Source organism: Hemiscyllium ocellatum, chromosome 22 (assembly GCF_020745735.1).
Source record: "Hemiscyllium ocellatum isolate sHemOce1 chromosome 22, sHemOce1.pat.X.cur, whole genome shotgun sequence".
Classification (NCBI taxonomy): domain Eukaryota; kingdom Metazoa; phylum Chordata; class Chondrichthyes; order Orectolobiformes; family Hemiscylliidae; genus Hemiscyllium; species Hemiscyllium ocellatum.
This window is the reverse complement of record NC_083422.1, coordinates 50,157,397-50,176,905: the sequence shown is the minus strand read 5'-3', so window position 1 is coordinate 50,176,905 and position 19,509 is coordinate 50,157,397. Positions and strand designations below refer to the sequence as shown.

Genomic DNA, 19,509 nt, shown 5'->3' with positions numbered 1-19,509 from the left:
TATTATTTACCCTCACTTCTTCATTCTGATGTGCCTTGAAATTCTGACTTCTCAATGTGATAGTGGTACCATACAGTATAAGCATTCCTAATTTCATAACTAAAGTTCACAAATAATTATCAAAGGATTTTGAGGGGAATTGTCTTTGTAGATTGTTACATTCTGGAACACACAACCTGAAAATGGGTGGAATTGGATTCCATCTGAACTTTCAAAGAGCAATTTGACATGTACTCAAAGGGAAGTAACTTGCAGGATTATGGGGAGTGACAGTAATTGATTGGTTTTTAAAGAGCTGGCACAGGCATGTTGGCAGAGCAACCTGCACAGCAAGGATTCTCTGCTTCTAGAAATGTAACATGTTCATCAATCTGGACTGCTGCTGAAATGGGCTCTCCCTGAACTAACACATGACAACATGATTTTGCCTAGGACTGTTTATTGCTCAGTCTTAGATTAGATTAGATTACTTACAGTGTGGAAACAGGCCCTTCGGCCCGACAAGTCCACACCGACCCGCCGAAGTGCACCCACCCAGACCCATTCCCCTGCATTTACCCCCGCACCTAACACTACGGTCAATTTAGCGTGGCCAATTCACCTAACCTGCACGTTTTTGGACTGTGGGATCCTCCACTATGCTCTGGATCTCACCTTTCTGAGTACCGGCTGTATTAATTATTTAGTACCTTCCTGTTGAAATGGATGTGCAATACTATACCACACCTTGCAATATTGACAGTGAGAGCTCTGACAAATAAAAGACTTGGCCCCTGTTCCTTTCTTATAATTTATAGGTTTAAGCATCCAGGGTCAAAGACTCAAGAGACTTTAATCTTATTAGTAGAAGTATAGAAATTATAGCACCAATGTGAATCATTTGACTCAATATCATAAACAAAATAAATGATCAATTATTTATTCCTACTTACAGAAAGGCTGCCTATTTGGGAGAATCCAAATAGGCCTGGTTAGGCCTCCTGCCCAGAATGCATTTAGTCCCTTAAACAAACACTTGGTGACAATAGCACATTGCTGCCATCGCAATATTCAGTGGAAAACTGAAACTGCACTTAACTCCACTTATATCTGAGTTACTCAAGTGTTGGGTTCTTTGCACCGTTCAACAGTGTGCATACCTTTTATTCCAAGTATCCTAAACACTTTACCTTCAGATATTTAAAACCATAGATCGTATTCTATATCAAGATTTCAGTTTCATTCTTTGATAACCATTAACTTGCTTCCATTTTGGCCTTCTTATCTGGGACAACTGCCTGCGAATATACCAACTCTTGGTTAACTTACCCTTCCATAACAGTTGTGCGACAAATTTCTGCTTAAATGTGCATTGCTTTTGTTTGGAAAATGCTGCAGGAAGAACACTGTGTAGTTTGTCTGGAATTTGTCTGTGCTTGAAGATGTTTGCCGCAACATGAAGAATGTTGCTGAAATATTCCTTCGCTTTAAGTGTTTAAAAGATCGAGACTTCAGCTGTAGGCTGTGGATCTCCAGTACCCATTCTACCAGCTGATCCCATCAGTAAGGTCATTAACAACATTGGCTTTCACTAAAGAAACCAGGAAGTGTTTTTCTCGGTTCACATTGTGCACAGCCTGAGCGTTCATCGCATTCATCCGGACTGTTTCATAATAATGTAAAGGCAGGTCTGGCCGAGACATGTCATAGCCAAAACCAGCAACGTTAACCTCATCACACAAGTACAGGGCTGTGACGATGGAAATCACTCCCTGTGTTGGAAACACCTGGCAAAAACAACAGAAACAGCGATGACAGGAATAAAATAAATCACACAGCGAGTCCTAAGCTCGAATGCACAGTCTGAAGGAGTGTGGTAACAGATTGAATAGTAACTTTCAAAATACAAATAAATAATGAAAATTGGATTATGCTGAAATGAGTGGGACACATTGCTGATACTTTTCATCTTGCACACGTCAGGACAATTATAAATATTCGAAAGATCGCAGCAATTTCTGTTGCAGGAGATAATGTGCCGATTGGTTTAGCAAGTCAACTCTGGTTGGCTGAGATGTTGTTGAGGAGAAAGCAACAGGAACTAGTTTGTTTGGGATTATGGTCAGCATGGGGTTGATTGGACCAATGGGTCTGTTTCTGTGCTGTATGACTCTTGACTCAATAACTAGGCTCTCAAACTCCTGGGGAGTTCCAAAGGGCATGAGGATCAACCATGGTCCAATAAAAAAAAAGCAGTGTTATAGGAAAAAGCAAGGAGTAGAATAGAACTAATCAAGTAGATATTTCAAAGTACTGGCATGGGAACCACACATGGCCTCCTTCTATTGTATATAATTCTATGAAACCATGCTATATGAAATGTTCATTTAGTTCGATGGAAAAGCTCATTTTGTTCACAGGTAGTCTCTTAGCTGATTTTGCCTAATGTCCTGAGGAAAAGCTCTGTCTAAAAATTCAATGATCTCTAGTAATGGTGGAGCCAAAGTGCAACATGTTCTACCCAGCTTTAAATCCCTCATCCTCCTAACACAATGAATTAGTGATGGCTCAGGTTCACCACTTCCAAATTCTACACTCACTACAATCTATTCTTCCAACTCTTTTCTGAATTAGTTGTTTGACTAATTTTGTTTGTGAAATCAGCTTCTTATATTCACTATTGTGTATTTCCGACGGGGATGGGATCATAGGATGGATAGTGTTACTTTTAAACAGTGTTATGAAGATGTAGGTTAGATTAGATTCCCTACAGTGTGGAAACAGGCCCTTTGGCCCAAGTCCACACCGACCCTCTGAAGAGTAACCCACCCAGACCCATTTCCCTCTGTCTAATGCACCAAACACCATGGGCAATTTAGCACGGCCAATTCACCTGACCTGCACATCTTTGGACTGTGGGAGGAAACAGGAGCACCCAGAGGAAACCCACGCAGACATAGAACAGACAGTTGCTCGAGGCTGGAATTGAACCTGGGATCCTGGTGTTGTGAGGCAGCAGTGCTAACCACTGAGCCAACATGCCATCCCAGGTGTGTATACTGTACCCCCAAAAGAGAGAGGAAGCTAGCAAGGACTGACTGAAAATACAGAGTGTGCTGAACAATTTAAAAATGTAAAATTTGGTTGAAACAAATAGCTGGAATTGCGTTGCCATAGAACAAAAATAAATTCAAATTCGGCCGATCAGTGAATTTTACTGTTTGGAGTGACATCAAACCAATGAAATGATCCAATGTTTTGGGATATAAAACTGGACATTTTGAACAGTTAGGGGGAGAACTGCAAAGAGCACCAACAAGTACAGACTGCTAGTCGAATGGCTCTCTGAAAGGTACCTGGCCATAAGAAAAGTTGTGCAGAAGAAGACCAAAGAAGAGATGACCCAAGAAAATACAGAGGAAAATCTACAAAAGAGAAGCGTCAGAGCTGATTGGTTTTGAAATGTGATTTTTTTTTCCCTGTAAATCTTATTTGTGTTTTTTAAATAATTGGACCAGTATTATAGAAGGGGAGGTAAAATAGGTTTAAGAGAAATGAGTTGTAAATAGTTGTTGTAATATTCTCTGAATAAAATTGTTGATGTTTACTTTAAATAGTGATCTCTGAGATAGTTCTTTGCCTCTCAAAAGTAACAGATTATGGTGTGAGGTGAGCTTCTCTGTGTGTTGGGTTTAAATTAGCAGAGGGGTTTACTCCGTGTCGTAACAACAGACATTCTCAGCATTTAAGTACCACTAGCAAGGTCCAACCCTAATTGTTCTCAGGGTAGTGGTGATGAGCTGTCTTCTTGAACTCCTGCAGTCCATTTGCTGTAACTCAGTCATAGTGCTGTTACAAAGAGAGTTCCAGCTGTTTGACTCACCGCTAAGTTGAAAAATGTGTTGCTGGAAAAGCGCAGCAAATCAGGCAGCATCCAAAAAGCAGGAGAATTGACGTTTTGGGCATGAGTCCTTCTTCAGGCTCATGCCCGAAACGACGATTCTCCTGCTGTTTGGATGCTGCCTGACCTGCTGCGCTTTTCCAGCAACACATTTTTCAGCTCTGATCTCCAGCATCTGCAGTCCTCACTTTCTCCTGACTCACCGCTAAACAATTTCCAAGTTAGGACCTGTCATTTGGAGGGGAACCTGAAGGTAGCAATGTCCCATGTGTCCGCTGCTGTTGATTGTAGTGGTTGGGGGTTTGGGAAGTTTTCAAGTTGCTGCAGTGTGTTTCATGTAAATGTACACACTGTGCATTGGCGATGGAGGGAGTAAATGTTGAAGGAGGTGGATGGGGCACTGTTAAAGAAGGTTCAGTGATGGTAAAACTGTTAATGTGTCCTGGATGGTGTTGAACTTCTCAAGTCTTTATGGAACTGAACTCACCTCGGGTGAAAAGATGATTGCAGTTATGAAATACACATGCAGTAAAGTAGTAGGAATAAAGGAATCTCAAAAGAAGGGATAGGTAAGGATAGGCTTTTATCTATATTATTGACCCCATAAGTCTATTTAATCATAAAATGGGGTAAAAGGAAAAGGTGAATGTTGTCCAGATTTTGCTGTGCACAAGCACGGAATGGCTTAATGATCAGAAACATTGACAAAGGAACTGAACAATGTGCAAGCTGACCTGCTCTTGTAGTATTTACATGGCCACTTCGGTTTAGTTTAAGACCAACAATAACTCTCAGGAAAGTTGATGGTGGAGGATTCAGCGATGGTGATGCCATTGAATAGGAAATGACAATATTCTCTCATATTAGAAACGTTCAGCACCTTATCTGGCATGGATTTAATTATCAGCTAAATTTTGGATATTGTCAGGTCTGGATACATTTGGATATGGATTGCTTCAATATCTGAGGAGTCGTGAATGGTGCTGAACATTGTGCGGTCATTAGTGAACATCCCCACTTCTCACGTTATGATGGAAGAAAGGTTGCTGATGAAGCAGCTGAAGGTGGTTGGGCCTAGGACACTACCAAGAGGAACTCCTGTAGTGATGTTGGAAATAACTGATGTCTAACAACCACAACCACTGTGCTTCGTGCCAGGTATGACTCAAACCAGTGGACAGTTTACCCCCAATTCCTTCTAATTTAAAATTTATCAAGGGCTCCTTGAAGTCAACACTGTGACTTAACTCTGAAATTCTGATCTTCTATACATGTTTGGATGAAGCATACTGTAAGATTTGAAGTGAGCAATTCCCATTAGAATCCAAATGGGCTAATGGGAGAAGGTTACTGGAATAGCTTGTCTTCCTTCATATCCCCTTTGAACTTACCATTAAAGCCATTGGGAGAGAACATCAGGCAATGTGTAAATTGGACTGGCAACTGTCTCTCATCCCTCATACTTAAACGAACTGAACAACAATTGTGCACTCACTAGGTTCTGGATTAAACATAACTATCGGAGCAATGTTACAGTTGCTGTCATTAAAATCCAATCCCTACCTAGCCATATTTAAGCCTTTCCCAAAGCTCCCTGCTCCTTCAGTAATGTGGAGTTTCTCTTCATGCCAATTACCTGTTCTTCTAGAATGTTCTGTCCCTCTGCACTTCCATCGTTTATCAGGACAATATACAGGCTATCTCCTCTCTCTTTGCTCAGAAGGGCTTTGTTTACCTTCCTTTATCTTCTTCCTATACTTTCTCAAAATTCCATAACACATTGTCTCTCGAAGTTACAAACACTGGGTCAGCTTGTTATGCATTTTCAGCACTTTGTGTTTTTATTCCATAGCTCAAAGTGATTTTGATAACAGCAAAGGAGGAGTAACTATTTCCAATGGTGAGAGGGTCCATGATCAGAGAATCCAGGTTTCAGTCAATTAGCAAAAAGATCAGAATGAGAGAGGAAGAGAACCTCTCTTACACAGTGAGTTGTTGGGATCTGGAATGCTATACCCAGAAGGCAGTAGAAGCAGAATTCAAGAATAACTTTCAAAAGGGAATTGGAAAATACTGAAAGGGGGAGATTTGAAGGGTTATGGGGAAACAACAAAGGAATGGAACTGATTTGATAATTTTTCAAAAAGCTAGCAGAGGTTAAATGGGCAGAATGGCAGTTTGGTTTTTTGACTGGATAATGGTTTGACTATTCAAATGCAAGGACCTTTATTGGCGAGAAGTTAAAGTTGAAGAGTCATACCTGCTTCCACGTCCAATGATTGTCATGAGGCTCTGGGAAGCCCAAGAGATTCAGTGTTGCTTCTCTGACGACATCCAAATTTAATACTCGATAGTTTGTTGGTTCTAAAGGGATTGACTCAACCACCGATTGCCAAAACCACATCTTCTGCCAAAGATTCTATCAGAAAAAAATAGTCAAATGAAATTCCAAAGGTTGCAAAATGTTCCTACAAATCAGCATGTAACACAGGGAAATGTGAACAATTCATTCTAAGGTTTCACTTTGCAAACAACACCTTATCCTATTTGCTAATGAAACCCAGGCCAGTCTCCTGTAGATTGTTGTGGTTTTGTGCTTACTTACACTTTGTCCTTACTGATCTCACTCCAGGTCTAGTGAACAGACATAGGTGCTGTTTATTTGATAGAAGCTATTTAATATTATTTGATAGCATATGATAGAGGATCGCTCAGTGGACAGACTTATTATAGAACCTCAACAATTATAGTTACGGAAAAGCACAGCCTCACTAGGTGTTGCAAGTTAGATTGAGAATGGTCACTAGTCACATGTTCTACACCCCAGCATGTTTCTTCTTAAAGTGATAGATGTGCAGTTTGGATCAGACGCATGAGAATGTTCTGCCCTGTGCTGTGCCTTTCAATGAGGTAACTTTCTGCATGATATATTCACATCTAGTTCTGTGTATTTACTGTGACAACTCCTGCATGCTTCCAACTGGCTACCTGCTCTGAAATGCAGAACTTATTTCACAACAATCTGAATTTATCCAAGAATTTGGACCAAAAACTACCCTGTAGTTTATGACAGAAATGTTTAAAAAGGTTCCTCAGCTCTGTTTTTTTATAATTGTTGATGGGATGTGGATGTCTATGTCGAGGCCACCAGTCGTTTTCAAACCCTAATTGCCCAGAAGGCAGTTCAGAGTCAAACACATTGCTATGGGATGGAGTCACATGTAGAGTAAGGATGACAGTTCCTTCCGTGAAGAGTATTAGGTTTTTAAAACAGTCCTTGGCTGTTCTTGGATTCACTAAAGTAACTATGCACCTCAATGTAACGGAAATGAAGTACATGCCAGCCATCTCTATGAATAGAACATGTGACTATCACAATGAATTGTAATATGGAGTCAAATTGTGCTCTTTCACCTCAGTAGCACTCTTGAAGTTTGCCTGAGGTGATGGGTTTAGAGTTATCCAACACCAGAGTTTTCTGATGTTATCTTTCATTAAAGGAACAAGCTGAAGTACAGTTATGCACTTGTGGAACTGCGTTAGAGTGGAGACTGTGTTCTATCAAAAGAAGTGAGAGGGGGAGGATGTGATGATGGTACTTATGTAATGTGAAAAGAAAGGACTCAGGCCATCTCTGAACTAAGTAAAAATAAGATTTACAAGGGTGTAGCCAGGGTTGGAGGGTTTGAGCTTTGGAAGAGGCTGAATACGCTGGGGCTATTTTCTGTGGGGTGTCAGAGGTTGACGGGTGATTTTATAGAAGCTTATAAAATCATGAAGGGCAAGGATGGGGTGAATAGCCAAGGTCTTTTTCCCTGGATAGTGGAGTCGAAAACTAGAGGGCATTGGTTTAAGGTGAGAGCAGAAAGATTTAAAAGGGATGTAAGGGACAATGTTTTTACGCAGAGGGTGGTGTGTGTATGGAATGAGCTGCCAAAAGTGGTGGTGGAGGCTGGTACAATTGCAACATTCAGATGGGCACATGAATAGGAAGGGTTTAGAGTGTGTGATGGTGCTGCTCTTTTAACGAGGTTATATTGTCCTTGGTTTACTTTTCAGAGTGTTTGTAAATGCAGAGACTCTAGGAGGTCTGGTTTTTATGAGTTTTAAGCCAATTTGATTGTAACAAACAGATATTACTTCAGGTAAAAGGCTTTCACGTTTAAAGAAAAACTTGTGCAATGAAAGAGGAATGACCAGTTCTCCCAGGTCAGCTTTTCTCTGGTTTAATTTGGTTCGGGTTTTAGCAGTCTGGTTATTAGAGCAAGCAGTCAGTTTTGAGGCTGCTGGTCAAAGAAGGTGTTCCATGGTGAATCTCTATGACATCTCTCTCTATTTGACATCTCTACCGCATCTCCTCCACTTCCCGCTCCTCCGCCCTTGAGCCCCGCCCCTCCAACCGCCATCAGGACAGAACCCCAATGGTTCTCACCTACCACCCCACCACCCTCCATATACAGCGTATCATTTGCCGTCATTTCCGCCACCTCCAAACGGACCCCACCTCCAGGGATATATTTCCCTCTCCTCCCCTATCAGCGTTCCGAAAAGACCACTCCCTACGTGACTCCCGCGTCAGGTCCACACCCTCCACCAACCCAACCTCCACTCCCGGCACCTTCCCCTGCAACCGCAAGAAATGCAAAACTTGCGCCCACACCTCCTCCCTTACTTCTCTCCAAGGCCCCAAGGGATCCTTCCATATCCGCCACAAATTCACCTGCACCTCCACACACATCATCTATTGCATCCGCTGCACCCGATGTGGCCTCCTCTATATTGGGGAGACAGGCCACCTACTTGCGGAATGTTTCAGAGAACACCTCTGGGACACCCGGACCAACCAACCCAACCATCCCGTGGCTCAACACTTCAACTCCTCCTCCCACTCCACCAAGGACATGCAGGTCTTTGGACTCCTCCATCGCCAGACTATAGCAACACGACGGTTGGAGGAAGAGCGCCTCATCTTCCGCCTAGGAACCCTCCAACCACAAGGGATGAACTCAGATTTCTCCAGTTTCCTCATTTCCCCTCCCCCCACCTTGTCTCAGTCAATTCCCTCAAACTCAGCACCGCCCTCCTAACCTGCAATCTTCTTCCTGACCTCTCTGCCCCCACCCCACTCCGGCCTATCACCCTCACCTTGACCTCCTTCCACCTATCACATCTCCATCGCCCCTCCCCCAAGTCCCTCCTCCCTACTTTTTATCTTAGCCTGCTGGACACACTTTCCTCATTCCTGAAGAAGGGCTTATGCCCGAAACGTCGAATCTCCTGTTCCTTGGATGCTGCCTGACCTGCTGTGCTTTTCCAGCAACACATTTTCATCTCTCTAGTAAGACCCTGTGTTTGATTTTACCTTTTGTACCAAAGGGTGTCTATGGGGATTAATGTAAGTATTTGGAACAGCATCATTAAGTTGGGATAATCTGTTGAGTTTTTGGATAGGCTAAGCTATTATGTATTCTGTTCTCTTTTGTTTGTGTTTCATTCGGTAATCTTGCAAATAAATTCTGTTTTGTTTAAAACTAAGTGGTTGGGCCAGTGGCATCCCTCCTGGGATAGCCATTTTACACTTGCTTAAAACAACTAACACAGCTAGGGTTCGGGCTACTTTCTTGAAACATTTTGTGGGGGTCTGGCCTGGTCCATAATAAACAATATAGGTTAAATGCTGGCAAATGGAACAAATTAATTTAGGATATCTAGTCGGCATGGACAAGTTGGACCGAAGGGTTTATTTCTGTGCTGTACATCTCTATGACTCTACAACTCTAGAGAAAAACAAGAATGGTTGCAGACAAGATTGCAAATAAAAAGAGATTTCCTTCAGTTAAAGATTACAACATCAGCAGCAATGCAAGATCTTGCTAAAAGTAAACATTTGGAAATGGGAAAGGACATGCTTATTCACCATTGACTCCTTCCTGACCATTGCCTTTAGCCAAGCAAGGTCTGTGCTTTTGTACGTCACCACCACAAGAAGTGAGTTTGAATCATATTCCCAGGGAGACAGGGGAGCACCTTCTGGATATGTGATCCTCAATGTGGTCTTCCATCCCACATCGTCCTCGTGACCTATCACAGGCCCATTATTCATCCTGATGGGTAGAAAAGAATTAATCCAAAGAACGGGTATCAGAGCAGATACCTCTAGCATTTAAATATGAGCAAATATGTGTACGTCTGTACAGCTGTCCATGATGAAAAAGCTTTTGTATCAACTCATTGTTTTGATTAATTCCCAGGACATTGGCATCATTGACTAGGCCAGCATTTATTGCCCATCCCTAATTTCCCAGAGGGCAGTTAAGAGTCAGTCACATTGCTATGGGTCTGGAGTCAAATGTAGGCCAGACTTGGTAAGGATGGCAGTTTCCTTCCCTGAAGAACATTAATGAAGCAAGTGGGGTTTTTCCTGGCAATTAATAACTGTTTCAAGATCATCATTCGATTCTTAATTCCAGATTTTTATTGAATTCAAACTCTATTGTCTGCCATGGCAGGATTAAAAGCCAAGATCCCTGAACATTACCTGGGTCTCAGGATTAATAATCTTGCAACAATACTACACGGACATCAATTTCTCTTGTTACACTTAAAAGGGAAAAACCTGTACATCAATACCTCTACCCTGGAAAGATCCTATGTTGCCATTTTCTAATGGGTAACCATGTGCAGACGCTTACACCCAGATTTTGCTGGTGAAACAAACAATTGATAATACTTTTAGAAAAAAAAATGCCCATTATTTCTTAGTCTAATGTCCAAAATAATGTTTGAAACAATATTCAAAAATAATGTTGAATAATTTGATTAAATGGTTACATGTGAGAAGTGTTTTTCACAACTGTATTAATGAACTTCTAGTCTGCAACAGAAAAATATATTTTTGATATTCAGGTAGGTGTCAATCTAGAGAACTGTCAATTACAATAATTAACGCCTCAAAATCTGTTGGCAGGTGGAGAGATGTTAGGAGGAAAGGAAGTCTAATGGAAAGAACAAAATTCCAAGTGTTAAGGCTTGGAAAAGAATGAGTTGGAGGCAAATAGCTTCGAAATAACTTCCTGGTATCGGGTAGAAATCACTGACTCTCATTAGAAGTTCTTAAAAGAACCACAATTGACATGCTGTGTCATGAAAATACACTAACCTGGCTGGTGAATGGGGAAGAGCAGCTGTGACCCCCCCGACTTCATTCAAAGAATATACTCTACATAATCGCTGCACTCCTCCTCTTTTGTAGATGCTCCCAAGGTTTGGGTTGACATTACTATTATGTATTTTCAGATCTCTGCTGAGGTGATACTAATCTCCAGTGTTTTAAAATGTCTATCTCATGCTTCTTATTCTAGCCCTTTCTCCAATTCATTGACTTTTCTCTGAGTCCACACCCAGCCTTAACTAATCAAACACATTGGCATCAATAGTGAACAGACGCGATTCATCAAATGCAGAACAACTGAACACTGCAGTTACATTCTGATCATTCCCTCCCCAACCCAGTCTCTCCTCTTCACTTGGAAGTTGCCTCTTACTGGCATTGCAGTGATCTGACCCTCAATCATGCTTTGTCAATGAACTGTCTTTTATCCTTACCCATTCTTCAGCCTGATGTTAATCAGGTCCAGAGCACCATAAAAGGGGCACTTGAATTATTTCCGCAAAGGGTCTATTCCAAAGTCCACTTCTGCCAGCTTCACATATACACAAAGTTTAAGATCATTGCATCTTAACAAGAGAGATTTGTATTTATATAATATTTATCAAAACCACTGGATGTGTTAAAGCAATTTTCAAACAAAGTGAACAAATACAGAGAATGCTGGAAAAACTCGTCAGCATCTGTGGAGATAGAAACAGTTAATTTTGAGCCCAGAATGACTAAAGAATTAAATGCTACCTGACCCATTGAGTTTCTCCAGTGTTCTCTGTTTGTTTTAGATTTCCAGCATCTGCAGTATTTTACCTATAGAGCAATGCAATTTTTTTTGAGGTCACTATTACAAGACAGTAAGAAACAGGAACAGGAGAAGGCCATTCAGCCCCTCAGGTCTGCTCTACCATTCAATAGGGTCATGGCTGATCCAAAGTTCCTGACATCCAATTTCCAGTATTGTTTGAAGACCAATCACAGATCTATCTTAGCCTTAAATATAGACAAGGGGATTATAATTATAATGTAGGTAATGCAGCAGCCAAATTCTGCACAGCAAGATTCCAATTAGCGATTGGATAATCTGCTTCGGCAATATCGACTGATTGATGAAAATCTACCAGAACACCATGTACAGCTTTGAAGTAGTGCCAAGGAATTAATTCCACTCTTGAGTAGGCACATGTGTCATCCAAAGACAGCACGTGCCTTTAACAATGCAGCACTCCATCTGTAGTATACTAAAGTGGCAGTCTTCACTTTGATGTTAAAAACCCTAGAGTGAGGCTTGACTACAGAACCCTGCACGTCAGTGGTATGGGTGTTACCCACTGAGCTATAGTTGACAATCCTGATGAAATATCGCATGATGGAGGAAGGGAATGTTGGTTGGAGCATGTGGAGTTCAGAGAAGACTTTGCAGCTGTACAGGACATTGGTTAGGCCATTTTTGGAATATTGTGTACAATTCTGGTCTCCTTCCTATCGGAAGGATGTTGTGAAACTTGAAAGGGTTCAGAAAAGATTTACAAAGATGTTGCCACGGTTGGAGGATTTGAGCTATAAGGAGAGGTTGAGTAGGCTGGGTCTGTGTTCCCTGGAGCGTCAGAGGCTGAGGGGTGACCATATAGAGGTTTATAAAATCATGAGGGGCATAGGTTGGGTAAATAGTCAAGGTCTTTTCCCTGGGGGTGGGGGAGTCCAGAACAGAGGGTAAGATGGGAAAGATTTAAAAGGGACCTAAGGAGCAACGTTTTCATGTACGTGTATGGAATGAGCTACCCGAGGAAGTGATGGAGGCTGGTACAATTACAACATATAAAAGGCGTCTGGATGGGTATATGAATAGGAAGGGTTTAGATGATATGGGCCAAGTGCTAGCAAACAGGACCAGATTAGGTTATGATATTTAGTCAGCATGGACAGGTTGGGCCGAAGTCTGTTTACATGCTGTACATCTCGATGACTCAGGCCATCAATAATTAATGGAGACAGCTGGCAGACAGAAGCCGGGTGAATGATGCTCACATTCTGTCCATAGCAAACTGCTAACTCTCTGATATTCAGGAGTGAGAGCGAGAGCCTGAACCTCCCCAGATGGAGAAACGATATTCAAACCAGGGTGAGACTTGCATTTTCCGGAGTTATTAAACTGAAACACGTTTTGGATTGAGAAAGGAAATAGTGTGTCATATTGGTACAACAAATAAAATAATGCAGATTCTGGAAATCAGAAATGGAACCAGAAAACTGTCTTGAGAGGTAATGGTACAGAGAATTTGAAATAGGAGACCAGCCATGATTTTACTGAACGTCAGAGCAGTGTCGAGAGGCTGAATGGCCTAGTCCTGCATCTTTTTCTCATGGAACACTTGGGATCTGTGACCCCCCCCCATCAGGAAAGGAAGTTAGTTAGCGATGCAACAGGTTTTAAATAAGTAGAGAGAAAGGGAAAGAGGAGATAAAGAGAAGGGAATGTCTGTGATAGGGCGGAAGGCAGAAGAGGTTAAATGATAAAGGGGAAGATGGCACCACGTAAAATGAGATGGTGGAAATAGAACAAAGAATCATGGAATGAAATGACACCGTATAAAAGAGGACCTTCAGCCCATTGAGTTTGTACCAGCCACAGTATACAACAACCTACACTAGTCCCACTGTTCTGCCTATAGCCGTGAATGTTATGATATTTCAAGTACTGATCCAATACTTTTGAAAGGTTTCCTACACTGTGGGCAGTGCGTTCCATTCCCCTGCCACCCTCTGGGCCAAAGTGTTGCCCCAAATCCTCTCTAAAACCTCCTGGCTTCCACTTTAAAATGTTGGCCCCTTTTTATCCCTCCTTTGATGAAGGGGAACAGCTGTCTTCTTCCACCCTGCCCATGCCTCTTATAAGCTTATCCACCTCAATCAGGTTCCCCCCTCCAAATGAAGTACCAAAAGATGAATCTAGAGGCACAGGAGCAGTGGTTACGCTCTGTCAAGTTGAGTGTGAAAGTCTGTGAAGTAGCTCAGTGAAAGATTGCTGTTGGAAATAACATTTAGGTATCTAACTGTATACAAAGTCAGTACCTGAACAAAGGGAGATTCTAATCACCTGATAATGATGTTGTGTTGGTCAATGTAGGTCCCAAGCCTGCTGCCTCGCAGAATGCCACCGTTCCCTATGACAACACACCTCAAGCAGCTGCCCTGCGCCACCCCCATTGGAAGCCCGGCTTGTGGCAGCATCTCCATGACTTCTTGCAGCTGCTCCTCACAACCTCTGAAGCCCAGTGGCGGACTGTAAGATGTGGTGCCCGGACGTGGGATCATCTCTTTCTGCACAAATACAGGAATCCTGGCCAGCTGCTTCCCCGAATACAGCACAGAGAATTTGGACCAGCTGGAGTTTGCTTTGCAGGCACCAGAGACTATCCGCTGGCTTCGATTGTGCAGGCGCTAAAGAAAAGCCAAAGAAAGGACCTTTTGGTTAAGGCACAGCATTGTCTTTCCGGATACACACAAGTTTCCAACGTCCAAAACAAGACCATTTGCCTCCTCAAAGCTGCTCTGTCATTTAATAACATCTAATCTTCACATTCCCTCTCTTGTTCTGATCTATATCTCAATCTAAGAGAAAGATTTAGCTCACATTTATGCTAAGTGCTCTAGTCCGCAGTTGCGTTACCCACAATGTTCCCTGGAGTACAGTATGGTCAATGGGAGTTATCAGACCAGGGTGATGAGTTCACTCTGAAACAGTGACATGTTCCCCTAGGATTCACCAGTCTAGTTTAGGGATGGATTCAGCTGAGAAAGATGGCACCACAATTTGGACCATCAATGCCATCAGAGACCAAATGCTCTCCTGTGGGGTACATGTTGTACCAACACCTATTTCCACCCTAGTCTTTCATTGAGAAGGGCACATATTGCCTGACAGCTCTTGTTTGAGTTTTTGGAGACATTTGGTGAGTTCCCCAATTTGGCAAGAAGTCTTGTTGCATCTTTAATGGTGAAAGGTCAAGAAAGGGGGAGGTGCAGCGAGACCTCGTACACCAGTAAGCCTGTGGGTGCAGCGACTACTGAATGGCCTTCATAGTGAGGAGAATCCAGTACAGGAGTAGGGATGTCTTGCAGCAATTGCGCAAGGCCTCGTTGTGACCACACCTGGAATACTATGTGCAGTTTTGTCCCTTTATCTGAGGAAGGATGTTCTAGCACTGGAGGGAGTGCAGCAAAGGTTTACCAGACTGATTCCTGGGATGACAAGACTGACCTATGAAGACAGAGTGGATCATGTAGGAATATATTCGCTGGTGTTTAGAAGAATGAGGGGGTATCTCAGAAACCTACAAAATTCTAATGGCACTCGACAGGGTAAACACAGGAAGAGGATTCTGATGATCAAGGAGTCCACAATCAGGAGTCACAGCTATTTTGATTTGAGACAGAGGAGAAATATTTTTATAGAATTTTTTTATATAGAATCCCAATAGTGTGAAAACAGGTCATTTGGCCCAACAAGTCCACATCGACCCTTTGGAGAGTAACCCACCTAGACCCATTCCCCCACATTATTACTCTACATTTACCCCTGACTAGTGCACCTAACCTACACATCGCTGAACACTATGGGCAATTTAGCATGGCCAATTCACCCAGCCTGCACATCTTTGAACTGTGGGAGGAAACCAGAGCACCCGGAGGAAACCCACGCAGATGCAGGGAGAATCTGCAAACTCCACACAGACAGTTGCATTCACAGAGCAATGATCCTGTGGAATTCTCTGCCACAGCAAGTAGTTGAGGCCAAAACATTGAATGTTTTCAAAGCGTTAGGTATAGTCCTTATGGCTAAAGGGATCAAAAGGTATGGGAGAAAACAGCATACTGAGTTCGGCCACGAACATTTTGAATAGTGGGGCAGGCTTGAAGGGCTAAATGGCCTACTCTTGCTCCTAGTTTCAGTGTTTCTGTCCTTAAATGAAGGACTCAGTTACTTCTGTAAATAAAAGCTACAACAAACAGGCTTCAGGTCTTCCACAGCAGGTGGGCACCAGAGGGGCTTTCCCACCCTCTGCCCGAAACTTTAGTTTATGAAGTTTTCTTTGGAATTTAGTTTTTAAAAAATTTGTGAAAGGGTTGGTCCTTAAGATTAAGTGGTTTATTCGCTTATTTAATCTTTTTTAATGAAACCATACATTCCCTACAGTGCAGAAAGTGACCATTCAGCCTGCTAAGCTGGTTGCTGTGGAGTTGGTAGGCTGTGTTGCTAAGAGAGGCGCAGGATTCCTGATGTAGGGCTCCTGCCCGAAATGCCGATTTTCCTGCTCCTCGGATGCTGCCTGACCTGCTGTGCTTTTCCGGCACCACTCTAATCTAGACTGTGTTGCTAGGAGAGTCTGCTCTACCCCAAACCATATCCTCGAAATCCCTCATTTCCTGTTGAGCTAATTTCACTCAACCTCCACACTCCTGGACACTGGGGGGCAATTTAGCATGGCCAGTTCACCTAACCTGCACATCTTTGGGAGGAAACCGGAGCACCCGGAGGAAACCTACGCAGACATGGGGAGAACGTGCCAACTCCACACAGACATTCGCCCGAGGCCGGAATCAAACCCGGGTCCTTGGTGCTGTGAGGCAGCGGTGCTAAGTATTGAGCCACCGTAACGTCCTTTTTGAAGGGTCTAAAGGCTGTAAGAGGTGTGGGCTTTGCAACAGCTGCACGTTCAGGGTAACGGAGCAGAGAGAGTGCAACGTGCAGGTTGGTGCCAGTGACCAGCAAGCTCCTTGGCAGTGACTTCTCAGTGCACATGTTGCTCCTTATTCGCCAACCTCGCATGCACTCTTCACCACCTTCACCCTCATTGCTACCATCACAGACCTCAGCTTCATCGCCCTCACTCTGCCAATAATCACCATCGCGCTGGCCCTCACCCTCACTGGACAGGTCGGCACCTGCAGCTTACCACAACGTGATCCTCAGACATTCTGTAATATCTCCAGATATCCTGCTGCTTGTGGTAGGAAGGGTACAGCAGCACCAGGTAACAGAGGGACAACAGCGTGACTGATGTGAACAGAGATTGCTGCCTGAGAAAGAACAAAGGAACTCAGAATGAAGCAGGATGACCACGTAGGACCCCAAAACCTGAATCCATTCTCCTGAAAAATGTTAATAGATCGCCAAAACATTTCCCACCCTGTATTCAGGGCTTTTCCTTTACATCATGCCAAGTGCCCTATTGCAGTGATCAGCACTGTTTTATAATAACTGAAAACATTCAAATTCCAGGGTCTTGATTCATTGCTAGGGTTTTGGGGATTGAATTTGATGAGTCTCTGTGTCAGTCCCTGTATGATTCTCAATGGTTTCACAGGGATGTTGTGGATCTATGCCTCTGAATCTCTTCCCCGGTCTCTTTCTCACTGGGAAATGAGTGAAAAAAGTAACAAACGTTTGTTCAGACTGAATCACTGGGGGATGCAACAAAGAATGAGTCTGTTCCTCAGACTGCACCTTCCAAACACACGACCTCTTTTACCCAAAAGGACAAAGGCAGCAGATATATGGGAACGCCACCCCCTGCAAGTTCCCCTCTAAGCCACTCACCATCCTGACTTGGAAATAAATCGCTGTTCCTTTATTGTCAGTGGGTCAAAACCTTGGAATCCCCTCCCTAACACCATTGTGTATGTACCCACTGGACGTGGACTGCAGTAGTAAGGCAGCTCACCCCCACCTCCTCAAGGGCAACTAGGGACAGGCATAAATGCTGGCCTATCCAGCAACACTCAGAACAGAGTGATTTGGGAGTCCTCATGCATGAACCACAAAAAGCTAGCATCTAATTTCAGCAGGTAAAAGGAAAGGCAAATAGAATGTGGCTGTTATTTCAAAGGGAATGGATTATAAAAGGAGGAAAGAATGTTAAACTGTACAAGCCACTAATCAGATCATAGTTGGGATGTTGTGAAGTTCTGGGCCCATTATCTAAGGAAGATAATACTGACAGTTGGAGACAGACCAGAAAGGTTCCTTCAGCTGATTCTGGGGATAGACAGACTCTCAAGAGGAGTGGTTGTGTAAGTTGAGTCAGCACTCATTGAATTTAGAAGAATGAGAAGTGACCTTATTAAAACACACAAGATTCTTAGAGGACTTGACAGGGTCTTGACAGGACAGAAGAAGCTTTTCTTGTGGGTTAGAAAGAGCAAAGGGTTCTTGGGATAATGGTGAATAAAAAGCAGCTTTGCAGTTCAGCCAAGGAATTACAATGCTAATGAAGCTCTGGGATTTATTTCTGGGGTGGGGTGGGGAGGTTAATCCAAAAGCCATGAAGTAATGTTAAATTTATACTGGGCACTGGTTGGACCACACTTGGGATAAGGTACTGTGTACAGTTCCAAACACACTAATGTGAAAAGGACACAAAAGCATTGGAGAATATTGGATAAAATGTTATTTCCCTTCGAGGGAGAGTCTAGTAAGGGGTGACAGATTTAAAATGAGACTTTCAGAGAAAAAAACTCTTTCTCATCTCGAGGATTGTGAATCTATGGAATTCTTTACTCCAGAGAGTCGTTGAAGCTGGATCTCAAGTCTGAGATAGATTTCTAATCAATAAGGGAATCAAGGGTTAAAGGGAAAAGGCAGGAAAGTGGAGTTGAGGGTTAGCAGAAAAGCCATGATCTCAGTGAATGGCAGAGCAGACTCAGTGGGCTGAATGGCCTACTCCGATTCCTGTATCTCATGATCTTATTTTAAATTGTAAAACATTCTCATTTTAGTACCATCATTGTACTTTTTTCTAATTTCTCCAATGCTTTTGTGTCCTTTTCACATTAGTGTGTTTGGAACTGTACACAGTACCTTATCCCAAGTGTGGTCCAACCAGTGCCCAGTATAAATTTAACATTACTTCACGGCTTTTGGATTAACCTCCCCATCCCGCCCCAGAAATAAATCCCAGAGCTTCATTAGCATTGTAATTCCTTGGCTGAACTGCAAAGCTGCTTTTTATTCACCATTATCCCAAGAACCCTTTGCTCTTTCTAAACCACAAGAAACGCTTCTTCTGTTCTCTGTATAAAACGTTGGCTTTACCTGTTCCTGTAGCAGATTATGTGCCGAGCTGTCCTCATCCTGTCAACACAGCCTGAAAACTGGAAATATTTACAAAAAAAAAGTTAGCTCAACAATTGTTTTCTTTCTCCACGCGTTTGCTCATGGGTAAAGGAAGCCAATTCCTGTGTTCAACTCCTTGCCCTCTGTCAATAAAAGGATCCAGTTAGGACCAGCTCCCATCATCGCTGGAATCAACTGCATTGACACGAGAGAGAGAGAGACTGGGGCCAGGCTTTGGCTCCATGCCCAGGTATACCCGATACATAAAAAGCAGGACAAATCCAACTCAGCAGGACCATCCTATCAGTGTACTCTCAATCATCAGTAAAGTGATGGAAGGTGTCATCAACT

General features: G+C 42.9%; 1 protein-coding gene across 1 annotated transcript; it reads right to left on the bottom strand.

Annotated features, from left to right (window-relative positions):
• Positions 1-1,268: 1,268 nt before the first annotated feature.
• On the bottom strand, positions 1,269-19,175 carry st3gal7 (ST3 beta-galactoside alpha-2,3-sialyltransferase 7). The gene is made up of 6 exons (XM_060841811.1): positions 19,138-19,175; positions 17,000-17,123; positions 14,140-14,483; positions 9,798-9,984; positions 6,141-6,299; positions 1,269-1,766 (listed from the first exon to the last, which is right to left on the bottom strand). Exons 1-6 carry the CDS (start codon positions 19,173-19,175, stop codon positions 1,524-1,526), a joined length of 1,095 nt encoding a protein of 364 aa, XP_060697794.1. The 3' UTR covers positions 1,269-1,523.
• Between the last annotated feature and the right edge of the window lie 334 nt (positions 19,176-19,509).